At 40.0% G+C, this 17,596-nt stretch overlaps 1 protein-coding gene across 6 annotated transcripts in view; it reads right to left on the reverse strand.

Annotated features, from left to right (window-relative positions):
* The window catches only part of PRDM5 (PR/SET domain 5), a 146,051-nt gene that overhangs the window by 79,046 nt on the left and 49,409 nt on the right, over positions 1-17,596 (reverse strand). For 2 of the 6 annotated variants that reach the window (XM_029076930.2, XM_029076928.2), the window contains exons 4-7: positions 10,204-10,381; positions 7,965-8,139; positions 5,129-5,221; positions 4,750-4,871 (exon numbers count right to left, since the gene is read on the reverse strand). In XM_029076930.2, coding sequence (XP_028932763.1) covers positions 4,750-4,871; positions 5,129-5,221; positions 7,965-8,139; positions 10,204-10,381 — 568 coding nt within the window. Of the gene's footprint in view, positions 1-4,749; positions 4,872-5,128; positions 5,222-7,964; positions 8,143-10,203; positions 10,382-17,596 lie in introns of all 6 variants that reach the window. The other 4 variants (XM_029076929.2, XM_039913730.1, XM_029076933.2 and 1 more) reach the window with 3 other exon arrangements.

Consider the following 17,596-nt stretch of genomic DNA (forward strand, 5'->3'; position numbering starts at 1 on the left):
ATTCACAGGAAATCAAAGATTTTGTTTGTCTAGTCTGTAAACGATGAAGTTTTTTATTAGGAGTGTTACCAGTCAGATTTGGGAGATTTGGGGGCGGGGTGGGGGGCGGTGCGTGTAGTTTTTTCTTTTTAATCTTATTACATATGGCAATGCCACTTTCCTTTCCTACTAGTCCAACAGTGTCTCATATTAAGAATGAGATTAATGATTTGCAATGCCACAGATCACTTCTGTAAAAAGATTATTGAGAGAGGGAATGAACTGGAAATAAACTACAGGATAATTTTATAACGTAATACCAAACATCCTTTAGATCTCACATCACCCATACATCTTTAGATTTAGTGAATTTTTTATTCAGATGCTCAAAGAACCCAGGTTTGCACAGTATGCATGATGAAATTCACTTCTACTGAAACATTCTTATCCAAATCAGACAAGGAATTTGCAATAGAACAAATCATGAAACATTTCATTCTGCAAGGAATTCAAATTTAAACTCATGAAAAATTAGCAACCTGGTTAAAAGTAATAAACTACTATCCTTTTCAGAGTTGGATTAAAATGGGACAGAGCATTTAATTAGGGTTTGTCTACTTGCCATTTTTTCAGGTTCATTTTATAAGTCTATGAAAAAGTTTTATTATAAGGCATAATAACTGCTAGACTAAGTCTGTTTATATTTAAAAACCTAGGTGACAAAATTCTATTTTAAATTACACATTTAGAAAAAGAAACGAGAAAAAAATTAATGAATGGGAAAGTGTCAATTATTTAAAAGGACTGAAACCAGTATAGATTTCTGGGAAGAGATAATGGCAAGCTTGCTTGCATTTATTCAAGATGTACTTTTTTATTTTCAAATATTCTTTTCCTTTGTGATATTAGTGCACAAATTGAGTTATATTAAAATTAAACACACTTTAGTAAGAAACAATCTTCCTCTCTGCATTCCTTCACACGTATGCATCTTCCAAACTTTTTGCTCTCATGTTTTATTATGGTAGCCAATGAGAATGCAGACCCTGGCAAGCTGCAATGGCCAATCTAAATACCTAGTGCCGTGACCTGCTGAAGGGACATTTCCTCTGAACTTGGATCCAATTTATGAATTCATGCTAAATATGGTGCAGGTTCTGCAGCCTAATTCATCTTTTCCAATGAAGTGACCTTTTGATTATGACTTTTGACTGGCTCTAGTCTAAGAACGTAAGTTTTAAACTTGGTTGGTTCTGCCTCCTTTGAGATAATAGTGAATTATACATAAACTAAAAGACAAAGGATGGCAGTATCTATATAGGAAAGTCCAGCAAAAGTCCAGGGAAATAGTCACATGCCCCAGAAATGGGGTAGGCTCCAACCTCCAGGTGCTGGTGCTTAAAATGATTTATTTCTACATGTGGACTGCAGCACGCTCAATTTAATTCTCACAGCATTCTGGGACTTGTAGTTTAGACAGCCCAAAATGCTGTAGGATTTTAATCCCAGCACTTCTCCTGTCACATTCGCCTAATCTCTAAGAAGGAAAGTAAAGTGATATCATTTAACCTGACACGCTAGTTTTCAACTAAAACAGGAATGTTTACCTCTACCTGCTTTTCTTCTCTTAATTTCTCTAAACTCTCTTCCTCCTTCTTGCTCCGCACTGTCCCTTCTCCCTTCACTGTACTTGCCTCTCATCATTCTCCCAGTCTCCCCCTTCTCCATCACATATCTTGTCCTCTCTCTCAATGCTCTTGCCATTTTTTTCACCTACCACTTCTCCTTTCTCCCTTTTTCTCAAGCACTTCCAATTATTCTCCTTTCCTTGTCTTCCCTAAAGCCCTCATTTCCTTTCATTCATTCATTCATTCAATAGTATTTATTGAGCGCTTACTATGTGCAGAGCACTGTACTAAGCGCTTGGAATGTACAATTCGGCAACGGATAGAGACAATCCCTGCCCATTGACAGGCCTACAGTCTAACCGGCGGAGAAAGAAGGACAAAAATAAGACAACTTAATCACGATAAATAGAATCAAGGGGATGTACACCTCATTAAAAAAATAAATAGGGTAATAAAAATATATACAATGAGCACAGTGCTGAGGGGAGGGGAAAGGAGAGGGGTAGGAGCAGAGGGAAAGGGGGGAAGGGGGCTTAGCTGAGGGGAGGTGAAGGGGGAGCAGAGAGGGAGCAGAGGGAAAAGGGGAAGCTCCGTCTAGGAAGGCCTCTTGGAGGAGGTGAGCTTTCAGTAGGTCTTTGAAGAGAGGAAGAGAATTAGTTTGGCGGAGGTGAGGAGGGAGGGCATTCTAAGACAGCAGTAGGATGTCGACGGCAGGATAGGCGTGAATGGGAGACGGTGAGGAGGTGAGCGGCAGAGGAGCGGAGTGTGCGGGATGGGCAACAGAAAGAAAGATGGGAGGAGAGGTAAGAGGGGGCAAGGTGATGGAGAGCCTTGAAGCCCAGAGAGAGAAGTTTTTGTTTCGTGCGGAGGTTGATAGGCAACCACTGGAGGATTTTAAGGAGGGGAGTGACATGCCCAGAGCGTTTCTGCAGGAAGATGATCCGGGCAGTGGAATGAAGAACAGACTGGAGAGGGGAGAGACAGGAGGAAGAGAGATCAGAGAGAAGGCTGACACAATAATCCAGTGGGGATATTATGAGAGCTTGTACCAGTCAGATAGCCGTTTGGATGGAGAGGAAAGGGCGGATCTTGGCGATATCCCACTCCCTTCTGGGTCCCCCTACACTTAGATTTGCACCCTTTATTCACCCCTCCCTCAGCCCCAGAGCACTTATGTACATATCCATAATTTATCCATCAATTAGTGGCCTTTATTGAGCACTTAGTATGTGCAGAACACTGTACAACACAGAGTACAAAACAAGAAAATTAGCAGACATGTTCCCTGCCCAAAACAAGTTTACAGACAGAAGTAATGTCTGTCTCCCACTCTAGACTGCAAGCAGGGAACACGTCTTCCAACTTTATTATACTGTACTCTCCCAAGTGCTTAGTACAGTGCTCTGCACACAGTAAATGCTCAATAAATACAGCTGATTGACAGAGAGAGGTAGAGAAAGAGGGAGAGACCTACTAATCTCCTGATTGCAGGAGTATGAGAGTAAGGGAAAATATAGAGGATGTCCTATATTGAAACCCATACATAGGAGGCCAGAGTTAAGGATGTTTCTTAAGACCAGTCCGTCCATCACATTTATTGAGTGCTTACTGTGTGCAAAGCACTGTACTAAACGCTTGGAAGAGTACAGTACAAGTGACACATTACCTGCCCATATCGAGTTTACAGTCTCAAGCAGGAGACAGATATGTACTAAGACAGCTGAAGGCTTATTCCCGGGCACCAGCAAAGCTGCTGGGCTCACTAGAAATGCATCCTACAGCAGCTATATTGCCTAGAAGTGTGGCTGTGTGTTTAGGGCTTCTGCCAGGCAGGGGACTCTCCCAAGCACTTAGTACAGTGCTTTGCACAGTGTAAACACTCAACAAATACCACTGACAAAGATGATTATGATGTTGATGATTAGGGGATTCTCTGGTGGAAGCAGATGTGCGCCAGACACATTTGTTTTTACTGAAGAATCAGCGAGCCTTTGACTTCCTTTCACAGGGGCACATTACTGTGCTTCCCGAATCGGCAAACAAAGAAGCAGACTGGGAAATCTTCTAGTTAAGATTACACTGGGCTAAGCCACAGTTTACTTTACCTACTTCTTTTAGATCTGATGTGATAGGAGAACTTGTTCACTGGCTTTTAAGAGAGAAATCTTCTGCCTTCTAAACATAAAAATTAACTACAATTAAAAAACATTAGCATACTGAGAAATCCCAACTTTTGTTCCAATTTAAAACTGAAATAGCCAGTTTCAGCCAGCCATTGAAATCCCCAATAGATGTTAACAGCTAACATCCCTAACAGCTACAGTCCAAATTAATTTGGAAAGTTTTCTGGGTGTGCCTAGCCAGAATTAAATGTATTCAAATAAGAAATATTCATCACTAAGGTATGACTGCATAATCACAAGCAAATTCATAGGGATATCATGTGTTTTGAAAAGCTTTGAGATAAAATGGGCTATCAAAACATAAATATAATGATATATGTAAGTGCATAGTCGCATTCTGGTCAATATGAAATGTAGAATGAAGATTATAAAATCTAGTTTCCAGAAAAAATCTGAAGTATTTCCTTGATGATACCTATTCCTTATGTCTGAGTGAAGTGAATCTTTTTTCTCAAGTTAGGCAGTAGAAATTCTTGAAGGGTGCCAGTAAAACACAGAATTATTTTCAAGGAAAAACAAAGTTAAAGCAGGAGACGTGCAATGTTAAACACTATGCCTAATGGTCATGGTTTTTAACAATGCTGAGATATTCCTTGGAAGCAGGGCTTCACACAATGAGCATTTGAATTGCTCCTCAAAGCTTAATCCTTAAATCATCTTGTTGCCAAAAGGAGGCTGAATATCAACCACAGACTTGCAATCGTGCCTGTAAATCCATAATGTCAAAAACTGCTTAAAGATGGCAGAGAAAGGCTGCTGAAACCAATATATAACAGAAATTGGCCTGGGGGGCAGGGTTTGATGGTATGTAGTGAAGAAAGATCTTCCAGAATAGTGCCACATATGTGTGAAAGGCAATGGGAGGTGCAACTCTAGCCGGGAGAGAGAATTAAAAACGGAACCTGATTGTCTGGGGAGAGGTAGCCCCCTCAAAAATGACACATTCTATCACGTCTTACCGGTGTGAACATTCTCTTTGTGCTTCTTCAGGGCATCCTTACTCCTGAACCGCTTCCCACAGCTCTCTGCCTTGCATATGAATCTGGCATCGCCTCTGCATGCCTCTTTGTGCTGCTCAAAGCTAGAATGGGGGAAGTAAAGGGGTTGGGAGAATGAGACAGTGAATACACGTCTAGGGAAACCAGACTCCCAGCAAGTTCAAGGCATGTCACCAAGTTGGATACCAGGACCGTCTCATGCATGACCTAACGCAGGTAGACTTTAAAGTAATTAAGTTCAATTGCTGTTCAGTAGCAAAAACTAAGAAGCATGAAAGCAGGCATGCAAATGGACAGCCAACATTGATATAACCAGGATCCAAACACTTAGACACAACACCTCGATTCAGAGCTGAAGGCAGAATTGCAAACAGAACACTGATAGCTTCTTGAAGACTCCCCAAGGTTGATGCTGTCTGTGCACTGAAGGACACTGGAGGAAAAGATGAAAAAGAAAAACAAAATGCAGCAGGTCATAAGAGCAATTTATTTGAAAATTAGACTAGTGCAAGACCTAACTCTGACCTCTGCTTTCTTACCCTTGGACTATCAGCCTTTTAGAAAAGAAAGGGCATCTTGCAAACAAAATGTAGAAAATTCTAGAAACAATGCCAAGGCACCAATCAGTAATGATGTAAATTTGTGCAGGTCATATCTATTTTTAATAAATGGAGAGGTGTACTTGGATAGCATCCATAAATTCCTAGTCCAAGAGTTACAAAAAGGGAGTTTTTTACTATTCTACTTTCAATAGTCTGAGTGTCATATTGCTAATATAAGGCTACAGGCAGCATCACTATTCCATTTTTTAGAATTTATAGAACATGTGGCATGTAATTTCAGCTCAGTGTTATTGGGTGTCTTTCTAAGGCCAAAAAAATAATAACAATAATAATAATAATGTTGGTATTTGTTAAATGCTTACTATGTGCAGAGCACTGTTCTAAGCGCTGGGGTAGACACAGGGGAATCAGGTTGTCCCACTTGGGGCTCACAGTCTTAATCCCCATTTTACAGATGAGGGAACTGAGGCACAGAATAATACACTTCATACAATAAGCCCTCCTCCTTGCCAGATCTAACAGTCTCTACTCTATCCCAAGCTTCCTCAACCTCCTGGCTGCTTTGGCAGGGAGGGCCAGATCCTTCACTGGCTAACCCTGATATTACTGATATAGTTCTCTGCTGGTTCACCTCTTACCTTTCTAACTGATTCTTCTTAGTGTTTTTCCATCTGCTTTTAATCTGTCCACCACCCCGCACCCCCGCAACTGTCAGTGTCGGATAAAGCTCTGTTCTAAGTTCTCTTTTCTCAATCTACCCTCAATTCCCTTAGAGAGCTCACCCACTCCCATGGCTTCATTTACCACATCTACAGTAATAATAACTGTGGTATTTGTTAAGCACTAACTCTATGCCAGGGACTGTACTAAGCACTGGGATGGACACAATCAAATCGGGTTGGAGAGAGTCCCTGTCCTACATGGGGCTCACAGTCTTAATCCCCATTTTACAGATGAGGTAACTGAGGCAAATAGAAGTTAAGTGTCTTGCCTAAGTTCACACTGCAGACAAATGGAGGAGTCAGAATTAGAGCCCAGGTCTTTCTGACTCCCAGGCCTTTGCTCTATCCCCTAGGGTCCCGCTGCTTGTCTCTATGAAGATGACTCCCAAAGCTACTCACTAGTCCTGACATCACTTTCCCTTTCTGCAATCTTGCATCTTGTCCTGCCTCCGCGACACTCTAATGGATGTCCTGGGAGTAACTTACACTGAATATGTCCAAAACTGAACTTCTTTTCTTCCCTTCCAAATCCTCCCTGTCACCAAATTAACACCACCATCCTCTTTACTCTTGAAGCCCATTACCTTTGGCATTATTGATTTCTATTTTTTAGTGTCTGTCTTTCCTACTGGATTGTAAGCTTCTTAAGGACTGGACCTTGTCTACTAACTCCATTATACTCTTCTTGTGCTTAGTAGGCACAAAGGCACTCAAATACAAGTGATTCATGTGGAAGCATTTTATGTATTTCTCTATTCTAAGTTTGCATTTTGGGATTTTCCTCCACAACTTCAATAAAAGAAAAAGTTTATTCTCCAATCAGTCCACCCAATTTTTCCTCCACTTACTCAGGTTATTAACCTTTTACCCTGATTCCAGAAAGGTGAAAGCTGGAAGCAACCTGGGCCCAATCCGTTATCGTCCAAGGGTCCTCAAAACAATACCCAATCTACACTGATTTAGGATTTCAGGTAAATTTATGAACTCTGGAAAGTTATAGCACAAATGAAAGGGTTTTCTGGCAAGTCAATAAGCAGAAGAGAGATCTACCAGAAGCCCATTAGTTATATGCTTTAGACTCTGCACTCAGAATATTGCAGAGTTTGAATGCCTGCTAAAGAGAAGCTGAAAAGCAATAACACCTGCCCTTATGTGGGTTGGTTCATTTTTTGAGAATTTCTCCACGATCATATTTGTGAATAAACCTAACATCAAATCCCAACTTAATATTAGCTGGGTTTCCACCAGGCAGAAAAGGTCTGGCTTGTTTAGAGGTATGAATAATGGATTTTGCCTCTAACCCTACCCCCAAAATCCTAAAGTGGGCATATTCAAATGAGGGACAATCACCATTTTTACTACTCTCTCCCCAGTTCTGCTTTCCTACCCGTCTGTTATTCTGGGCAGCATCAAGGCAAGCCTCAAAGCCCAGGTGGGTGGGCTGCAAAGGTCGGAGGTTAGGGGCTGCCTAGGCTACAGGGATCCAAGAATGGTACCTGCTCATCTAACACATTCAAAAGAGTCAACTGCAGGGATTGCAAAATTCCATCCCTGCACTTGTCCCTCCTAAGGCTTGAGCTCTATGGTGCTGGGTTATGACAGAAAGTTCCACCATCAAATTCCCTTAATATTATCTGAATCGGACCAGCCAGATCCATTAATTAATGATATTTATGGAGCACTTACTGTATGCAGAGCAATAGTGTAGTGATAGTTCCAAGGGAATTTTTGCAAACCAATTTTAATTTGCTTAAATGGATTTCCAGCCCATTATTGCTACAATCCCAACTTACACATATGGGCATAGGAGTTGTAAGGTCAAGAACTAAAATGAATTAAGTTAAATAAATTATTAAAGGCCTTAAGGGCACTTTCTGAACAATATACGCACTGCCTTTGCAACGCTTGCTTCACTGGGAATTTCTTCCCACAGTTCCTGCACTTGAATTCCTTCTCTTCACTGGGCTTCTGGTGGAGAGTCTGCAGGTGCTCTGAAAGAATTTCTTGGCTGGAAAAACCTGATGCACAGAGAGGACACGCATAGTCCTGTTTGGTGCTAACAGAATCTGCTGAAATAAAAAAAATGCATAAAGGTTTAAAAACTTGGTAACTTTCAGGAAAGCTCTTTTTTCATTTTACACATTAGATTTCATTCTTTTTAGAAACTGGAAGAATTTATACATTCCCTCAAACCAAATTCTCCATGTAGATTATGGAAATGTCCAATCTAGTTCTCAGACACACTTGGAGGATTCCACTGAAAACATCAAAAACAGGAAATCCACTTTGACATCTGAGCAATTTAACTCTTTTGATGAGTTGTTCCACACAGATCAACTGTAATTCACTTTTGGCTACATTTGGGAAAGAATCCTACTAAATTGAAAAGTGTTACACCTCTAGGGAAATACTGTCAGCCTGGATAACAATCTCGCCCATCATAAAGCACACAGACAACTATGAAATATGAATTTATTAAGTCAGGTATACTAATACTTGAATGGCTCCTTGCCTTAATTATTCTCTTTTATTGGGCTTTTTTCTATTTCCGTGGACAAAATATTTTGAGCAGAGAGAGTGTGCTCATTCAAAAGAAGAAAATAAACTGTGACTACACAGAATTAGGAATGCTCAAACTTTCCCTCCAAAGTACTCCTATCCCCCCTCTTCAGCCATCTGGGGTAGGGGCTCTTGAAGAAAGATGAATCAGATTGCCATATTCCCTTTGTTCAGACAGGCAAAAAATACTAACAGATTGGAATGCATCACTTATGAGGTGGAATTGGAGAATGAGGTGATTAAGGTAGAGTCTGCAGCTAGAATATGAGGAGGAGAGATGTGCTGAAAGGTCCCCACAAAACAGTTCTCTAGAATGACACTACTCTAGTCCTTATCTCCCCAGGAAATCTCATTCCTCATCCCCATACTGAGAACCCTAAAATAGAGAAACCAAATTGAAAAGAGGCAAATTAATCCTATTTTCCTTTAAAAAAGTGGCAAGCTTTGAAGTAACTCAATAATCCCAATTTGATAACATGAAAACTAAAATTCATAAATGGAATCTGAATTAACATTTCCTGGTCACTAAATCAGAGATCTGGTAGAGGACTCAGGTGTACAACCTGAATTCCCACATATCCTGCTGCAAGATCCTCTAAAAAAACTAGACTTGAAAAAAAAAAATTTGACATTTTATAATTTATAAGAACAACATTTCTGAATTGGTTTGGGCCCCTGAAGCCTTCGCAAAAGCTAGTACTTCCGTATTACTTAAATCTTTAACAGATTGGTAAATTGTATTTAACAGATAGATACTACTTCAAATGATCCAACTTTGTTGATTTTTAAGTCTTTGTTTATTCAGTACATTCTCTAAGTCAACAACCACAAAAATTCAAAATTGTCAAGGGTCATTGGGAATAAACTTAAGTTTTTCTAAACAAATACATGTGAATTCTTTTGTGCTGAGAGAAATTGGTCTTAAAAGGAATCAATCATATTTATTGAGTGCTTACTGTGTACAGAGCACTGTACTAAGTGCTTGGGAGAATACAATACAACAATATAACAGAGTTGGTAGACATTCCTTGCCCCCAGCTAGTTTACAGTCTAGAGGGAACACCTCATTTTTTTCTTTTATAAAGCACAAGACCCATGCTGTAATAAACCAGGGCATCCATTCCCATCAATGAATGCTTAAAAAAAAAGGCAGACAAGGTGGGAAGTTCTTCACTTTCTCTTCCAATAATACAGTTAAGCCAAAAGTTATACTAGGTGACAGTCCAACACAGAAAATGGGACTGTTATAAGATAAGGAAGCAAATTTTTTTTTAGAATATAATAGGTAAATATAGGATTCTCTAAGTCCTGAATTCTTGAGTTTGATTTCTGGAGAGATCAAATGGCAAACCACAACAGGAATTTACAAATGTGTCATATAAACCCATCACCGCATAAAACTCATAAACCTCATTACGGATCATCACCATATAAACTCATCATCACACATGGTTCCTATTTCTCCCCTACTTAATCCGCAATGTACTATAAAGGATGCTTGTCTCTTCACCCGGGTTTTAGTTCATCATAATAAAATGTAATATTGTTTGCGCACATCATCAAATTGGTACCTTTTTCCCCAGTTAGTGGAGGGTCTTTAGTAGTGTTATCCTCATCTTCCTTGGTCACTATGACTTCTTCCTCCTCTTCCTCTTCTTCTTCCTCCATGTCACTGTCCAGGTAGCCAATCAGAAGCTCTGTATCCGTCTCTATATCCTCAATTGCTAGATAGAAAATGTTTTCTCCTTCCTAAAGGCAAGGAAAGTGAAAGTGCTTAGGAAAGGTTTATAAGGTGGGTTAACTTAGTCACACATTCCCCTTCAGTTCCCACTCTAATAGGAACATTCCCCTTTGAAGTGCCACTTCCAATTGGCATGCTGAATGAGAACCAAAGACCCAAAGTCGAGGCGGATGAAGCAAGACCAGTATGAAATAAAAAGACCCAGTGCTCCTAACAATTCTCAGAGGAACAGAGAAGACTCACCGAAGGAAAAGACTGAATTTCATTACCAATGACTTTCTTTTGGCAAAGAACCACTGAGTGAGGCCCCAATGGCTCTGGGTATAAATGGTGTGAGACATAGAATTGGACAGACAATAAGTAGGCCAGTTGGAGGCCGAGTGTGATCACCATAACTTGGTCATTAACTCCCCTAACAGAAATTTTCCAATATTGAGCATTTAATAATTATAATAATGTTGGTATTTGTTAAGCGCTTACTATGTGCAGAGCACTGTTCTAAGCGCTGGGGTAGACACAGGGGAATCAGGTTGTCCCACGTGGGGCTCACAGTCTTAATCCCCATTTTACAGATGAGGGAACTGAGGCATAGAGAAGTTAAGTGACTTGCCCTCAGTCACACAGCTGACAAGTGGCAGAGCTGGGATTCGAACTCATGAGCCCTGACTCCAAAGCCCGTGCTCTTTCCACTGTGCCACGCTGCTTCTCCACTAGCTTCAGGAAGGGTAGTTCCTGTTCCACCTGGCAACTGTGACCAGGGCTGAATTTAACCCTTTCAAAGCTGGTTACATGCCCTAAAGAAGCAGCGTGGCTCAGTGGAAAGAGCACGGGCTTTGGAGTCAGGGCTCATGAGTTCGAATCCCAGCTCTGCCACTTGTCAGCTGTGTGACTGTGGGCAAGTCACTTAACTTCTCTGTGCCTCAGTTCCCTCATCTGTAAAATGGGGATTAAGACTGTGAGCCCCACATGGGACAACCTGATTCCCCTATGTCTACCCCAGCGCTTAGAACAGTGCTCGGCACATAGTAAGCGCTTAACAAATACCAACATTATTATTATTATTAAAGCCCACAGGCCTGTACAGACTGGTAAAACCCACAGAGGTACTAATCTTTGGGGGAAGTTACATTAAGAGCCTCAAAAATAGAAAGAAACTCTACCTTGAGAATCTCATGTGAACTCTACAAAGTAGCACTAGTTTTTTAGGGCCTACTGTGTGTGAAGTGTTAGGCATCCAGGTCACAGGTCTGACAGAAGGACAAACTCTCCTTCCAGAACCATTTGGAGCATTCTGGGAGGAGGCTGGCTTCTTGGGCGATAGTAGGAAAGCTACACTCCCTGAAGGGTGGAACCAAATACTCCTGGGAGCTTCCTATCAGCTATGAGGGTTTGCCAACCTGCTTCTCTGAGGCCTGCCCAGAAGAGATCCTTATGGGGTAAATGTAATTCTTTTCCTAAACTCTATCTGAGGTAAGAATTTGGGTGTTATATTAGGCAAAACCCTATTTCACTGCTTTTTCACGAAGCCTCCTAACACATGACGTTTGATCCATTAGTCAACTACTCAGCCTTGATCTGACAGTCTTTAACTCCAGTGATTTTTAAATATCTGGCATATCTTGACTTCACTACAGACTGTTGTGATCTTTTCCCATTTGTATTACTGATTAAATCCTGACTTTGATCTTTTCTGGTTTGGGAATCTGGTTCAGCCATGATCACTTGTTCTCTGGAGAGAGTTATCTTCCATTAAATAATCAAAAATGTTGGGTGGCTGATTTTGATCCTCATTTTTACAGAGAAGCAGCATGGCATAGTGGATAGAGCATGGGCCTGGGATTCAGAAGGTCATGGGTTCTAATACCAGCTCCACCATTTGTCTGCTGTGTGACCTAGGGCAAGTTACTTCACTTCTCTCTGCCTCAGTAACCTCACCTGTGTCCCACTCAATTTGCTTGTATCCACCCCAGTGCTTCATACAGTGCCTGGCATATAGTAAGTGCTTAACAAAACCCATCATATTATTATTAAACAGAAAAAAGCCCCAATTGCTATTTCAGTCAATCAATAGTATTTATTGAGTGCTTACTGTGTGCAGAGCATCGTACTAAACCCTCAGGAAAATGCAACACAATGGAGTTGGTAGACATGATCCCAACCCTGCAGGAGTTTACAATCTAGTGGAACAAGCCTCACTGAAGTCTGGTATAAAGGACTGTACTAAGCCTTGGGAAAAAATACTCAAGTAAGAATTAGATGAGCTCCAGAGCTTCCAAAAGGCTCTATATCTAAGAATAAGTGGGGCAGAAGAGGTTGGCGACATCAATTAACTCCTGTGGAAGTTGTACAGAGCTCAAGAGAAACACCTAGGCCATCCTGAAACTAAACCCTAACGAAAACATGTGGGATGGATTTTGTCTAGAGAATGTATGTTCTGCTCCTATTTGAGAAGAGACCCCACTACTTGCCATTAAAAAAAAAAAACACTCTTCCAGGGGATCCAACAAGAACACCAACTGATTAAGATGCATGAATAAACTTCTTTTGTGTTTGACAATGTTTATCCAAACAAGTTTGTAAAAACACTAGTAATAAAAACAGTTGACTGTCAGTCTCCATACTAGACTGCATCTCCTTCTCTATACAAGCCAAGTGCCTTGGGTAATACTCAAGGCAACAAAGGGAATTGTGTTTACCTAATGAAGACTTACAAACACTGTCATAAATCTCCATACTTATCTGATTAACATCCAAGAAAGTTAATTGAACCTCTTTTACAACAGCTCTAGCCATATATTTCATGACAAGACAGAAGGACAAGATAATGATTTTTAATTTTGTAACATGAGAGGACGAATTTACACTGTCTATCCAAGGTACAAGATGTCTATTGCTTCGCTAACTTTGTAATAAATTAAGCCACTTCTAACTCATCGATTAAACTATTTGATTCAATAAACTAAATGGAAGAGCAGCAGCCTTCAGGGGCCAATCGTATTTTTGTTCCTTAGAACAGTGAGAGATTGTAAAAGAAACGTAATTACATGCATTCCTCGTAGATACATATTTCATGGCAGTGGTCTAGATAGCTATCAGGAGATCACTCCTGTCCACTGATCCATTCCTCATCCTCCAGCACTCTGTGCTTTGTTGAGATTTAATTTGCCAACATCTAAGCTAAAAAAAAATTACTTGGGATAACTGATTGAAAAAGAAAAGGGCCTTCATGACCTACCCTGAGCCTAGACATGAGGTAAATATGGGTAGACTTTGGCTACAGAGCTCTTATTTTTAATCCTAGGCTGTCACTATAGGCAGGACTTTTTCACACTCTAAAGAAGTTAACTGGCCTCGTTAGTATGGCAGATCTGAAGGAGGGTGGATTACCCCCTCAACCCAGCTAAGGAGGGAATCCTGTGGAGAGGTCAATAACATTTCAAACATGCCCTCGACCATCAAAGATGAAGCCTCTAGAAGTCAGCCAAAACAAGAAGACATGGCCTTTGGGATGGCCACAACTCAGGAAATCAAGACTACACTTCAGTAAACCATACAGACCTGGGGTTATTTCTACAGCAAACAAGCAGTTTTTCAAAGTAAGCTTCAAAATCACCATCTTGAAGATGAAAGTGAGACAGAGAGAGAGAGAGAGAAAAAACCTCACAAAAGATTCCATTATCTGCTCTCCATTTTTAGCACAAACTCTGCCATTATTCTCTGGGAAGATTAACCATGCTGAATCGCAATGTGGTTTGCAGCAGAATGCAGCACAACTGCACAAGATCATAGCAGCATGACAGATGTACGATCAGTGCAGGGAGCAACACCAAAACCTATATTATATTCTTAAGCCTTTCAAACTTACACCATTGGCAGAACTGAGCTCTGACCCGTACTAAGCGAACGTGACTGCAAGACACTACTTACTCCAAACACTTTGGCCAGTAATGTCATTAGAGTTTTAAGAACCTTGTCTGACCATTTCCTCACAACCTGAGTAAAAGCAGGTAGGTCCAGTTCTACTTAGTTGAGGATGCAATAAGAGAACTTGTTGTGGGCAGCAAACATGTCTACCAACTCTGTTATACTGTATACTTCCAAGCACTTAGTACAGTGTTCTGCACACAATATGTGCTCAATAAATACCACTGATTGAGAACTGGTATCAGAATACATGCCCCTTCACTCATTAAACCTCAAAATCTCATCTAAAATTTGAGAATTATCCAGAAGATGCTAGATCCTAATGACTGGCTTGTAAATCAGGAGTTGAAAGTTCAGATGTCACTAGGACCTAATCACATCTTCTTTAAGGGGCCATCCCCTACAAACTCCTCATTTCCCCTACTCAAGTTCCTTTCTGTGTCACACTTGCACTTGGATTTGTACTCTTTATTTATCCCATCCTCAGCTCCACAGTATTTATATACATATCTGTAATTGACTTTAATGTCTGCTTCCCCTCTTGACTATAAGCTGATTGTGGGTAGGGAACATGTCAACTCTGGAATACTGTACTCTATTAACCACTTGGAACAATGCTCTGCACAGAGTAAGTATTCACTAAATACAACTGATTGACTGATTGTTCTGGAGGCATATACACTGGAAAACATACAGATGATTATTAAATGCTTTGTAAATAATACAGCTCTATGAACTGAAAAGAAACAGAAGACCAATGTTTCACGGAGACACTCTATGCGCTGTCAGAGATTTTCAGAGGAAACACAAGAGCTAAATTCTGTATGTAATGGAATACTGCTACCTAGGCAGTCTGCTATTCAGTGGTGCTTGGCCAGACCAAGAGGAAGAAAACTCAACTCAAGGTCAGTATGTCCTTTGGGATATGTAAAATAGTGATAATAATACCTGCTTCTTCCTCCCTCTTGGGGACGTTGTGAATTCAAAATGAGACGAGTAATGTGAAAGTGATGTGATGGTGCTTTGGAAAATGAAAACACAAGTTCAAGGTATTATTATTATTACTGTATCAAATGTCATACCAAACTAAAGGTCTAACAAAGCTTTAGTAATAACCAACCATGCACCTGGCTGTGATCTAGACTTACCAGAGAAACCCTGCTCAACTTCACTATCCGTTTCACAATGTCACCTGTGACCCACACTACCAAATGTCAAGAGAAGATCATCAACAATATTTATTTCTGAGCACGCATAGTGTGCATAGCACTACCTATTTGAGGAAAATACAGGCATAAAAATCATGACCCTTCCCCTTGAGAAATCTACAATTTAATGGGGGAGAGTCCACCTAATTAATCAGCATTGAGGCAACACTCATTACAGCAACACTATATCAAGGTCACTGATGATTACTTAAATTGAAAAAGCAAAAGAGAAAGAAGATGTCTTGAAAATAGAAAAATTGAAGCAATGATGGAAATATAAATTAACAGTTTAAAGAATTAAGATTAATTAGGGGAAGTAGATTATAGTACTTGACATTTAGGAGAATAATGAAAACTCCAGCACTGCTAGGCATTTACTATGTGCCAAGCACTGTTGCAAGTTAACTTGCATATAGAAGTTCATCAGAGAAAAAGCATGGCTTAGTGAATAGAGCACGGGCCTGGGAGTCAGAAGGACCTAGGTTCTAATCTTGTTCTGCCACGTATTTGCTCTGTGACCTCGGACAAGTCACTTAACTTCTCTGGGCCTCAGTTACCTTATCTGTAAAATGGGAATTAAGAGTGTGAGCCCAATGTGGGACAGGGACCATGTCCAACCTGATAAACCCAGCACGTAGAGCAGTGCTTGGCACATGGTGAGCACTTAACAAGTACCAAAATTATTATTATTACTAATATTAGATTGGACATAGTCGCTGTCCCACACAGGGCTCACAGTCTAAGTAAGAGGGAGAACAGGAACTGAATCCCCATTTTACAGATGATGAAACTAAAACATAGAGACTTTAAGTGACTTGCCCAAGGTCACACAGCAGGCATGAGGCAGAACCTGGATTAGAATCCAAGTCTGAAATCCAGTCCCATACTTTTTCTACTAGGTCACACTGCTTGTCTGAGTATTAAATAATTTTAAATTAGAGCTAAAAGGTCTTACTTGGGTTTTACAGAATGGTTCAAATCATATTTGGCATATATACAAAGACACATATATTCATTTTAAAATATTTTTGACATGGCCATATCAGCGAATACAACACAAAGCCCAAACAATTAGGTTGTTGGTCATTTTAACTGTCTAAAATTTTATGCTTTAGCAGAGGTCAAACGGTATATAAATACCATTAGTTATGGCAGCATGATTTTCATCAGCCAAACAATAGTATTAATTCCTGAAATTATGCAATGTTTTTAAAATTATTAAATTGGTTGAAAATTTTTGAGGACAAATTTCAAAGCAAATGTACAAAAGACCAGTTTAAAAAAAAATTCACTTCTGAATTTCATTTCAAATATTCAAATAGGATTCCTCTATAATCATTTTATTTCTACAATATAATAATCAGAATCCAGGTGCTTTGCCAAGCTCTTTAATGTGTTACTTTGCCATTATATCTGTTGCCGAATTGTACATTCCAAGCACTTAGTACAGTGCTCTGCACATAGTAAGCGCTTAATAAATACGATTGAATGAATGAATGTATACATATGTGTGTGTGTATGTGTGTGTATATATGTAGGTTTTATATAGTAATGATGAAACCACTCATTTAGACCAATGTGAGGTTCGAGTTAGGTCCAAACCTTGAATCCCTCAATATTAATTCAATAAAATGACTGAAAAATAAATAGAACAAACTGCCATGCTGGAAAGGCCAGTAGGGAGCTATTAATCAACATATGGAATCCAAAACACAAGTTCATGACCTTAAGGTCCAAAAGAGATTGTGCAGGTATCTGACCATTAAAAAGGACTGAAACATCATTTTATCAATCAATTAATTGTATTTACAAGCACCTTCTATGTGCAGATCACTGTACTAAGCACTTGGGGGAGTACAACATAGCAGAGTTAGGAGTCCTGTTTCCTGATCACAAGATTAGAGTTCACATATGTGTGAACATTATATATGTGTGTGTACATTACATATATTTTATGGTATTTGTTAAGATCTTACCATGTGCCAGGCAGATAGTGTCAGGGTAGATACAAGATTATCAGGATGGACACAGTCCATATCCCACCTGGGGTTCAGGGTCTTAATCCCCAGATGAGGTAACTGAGGCACAGAG

Source organism: Ornithorhynchus anatinus, chromosome 12 (genome assembly GCF_004115215.2).
Source record: "Ornithorhynchus anatinus isolate Pmale09 chromosome 12, mOrnAna1.pri.v4, whole genome shotgun sequence".
In the NCBI taxonomy this organism is placed as follows: Eukaryota; Metazoa; Chordata; class Mammalia; order Monotremata; family Ornithorhynchidae; genus Ornithorhynchus; species Ornithorhynchus anatinus.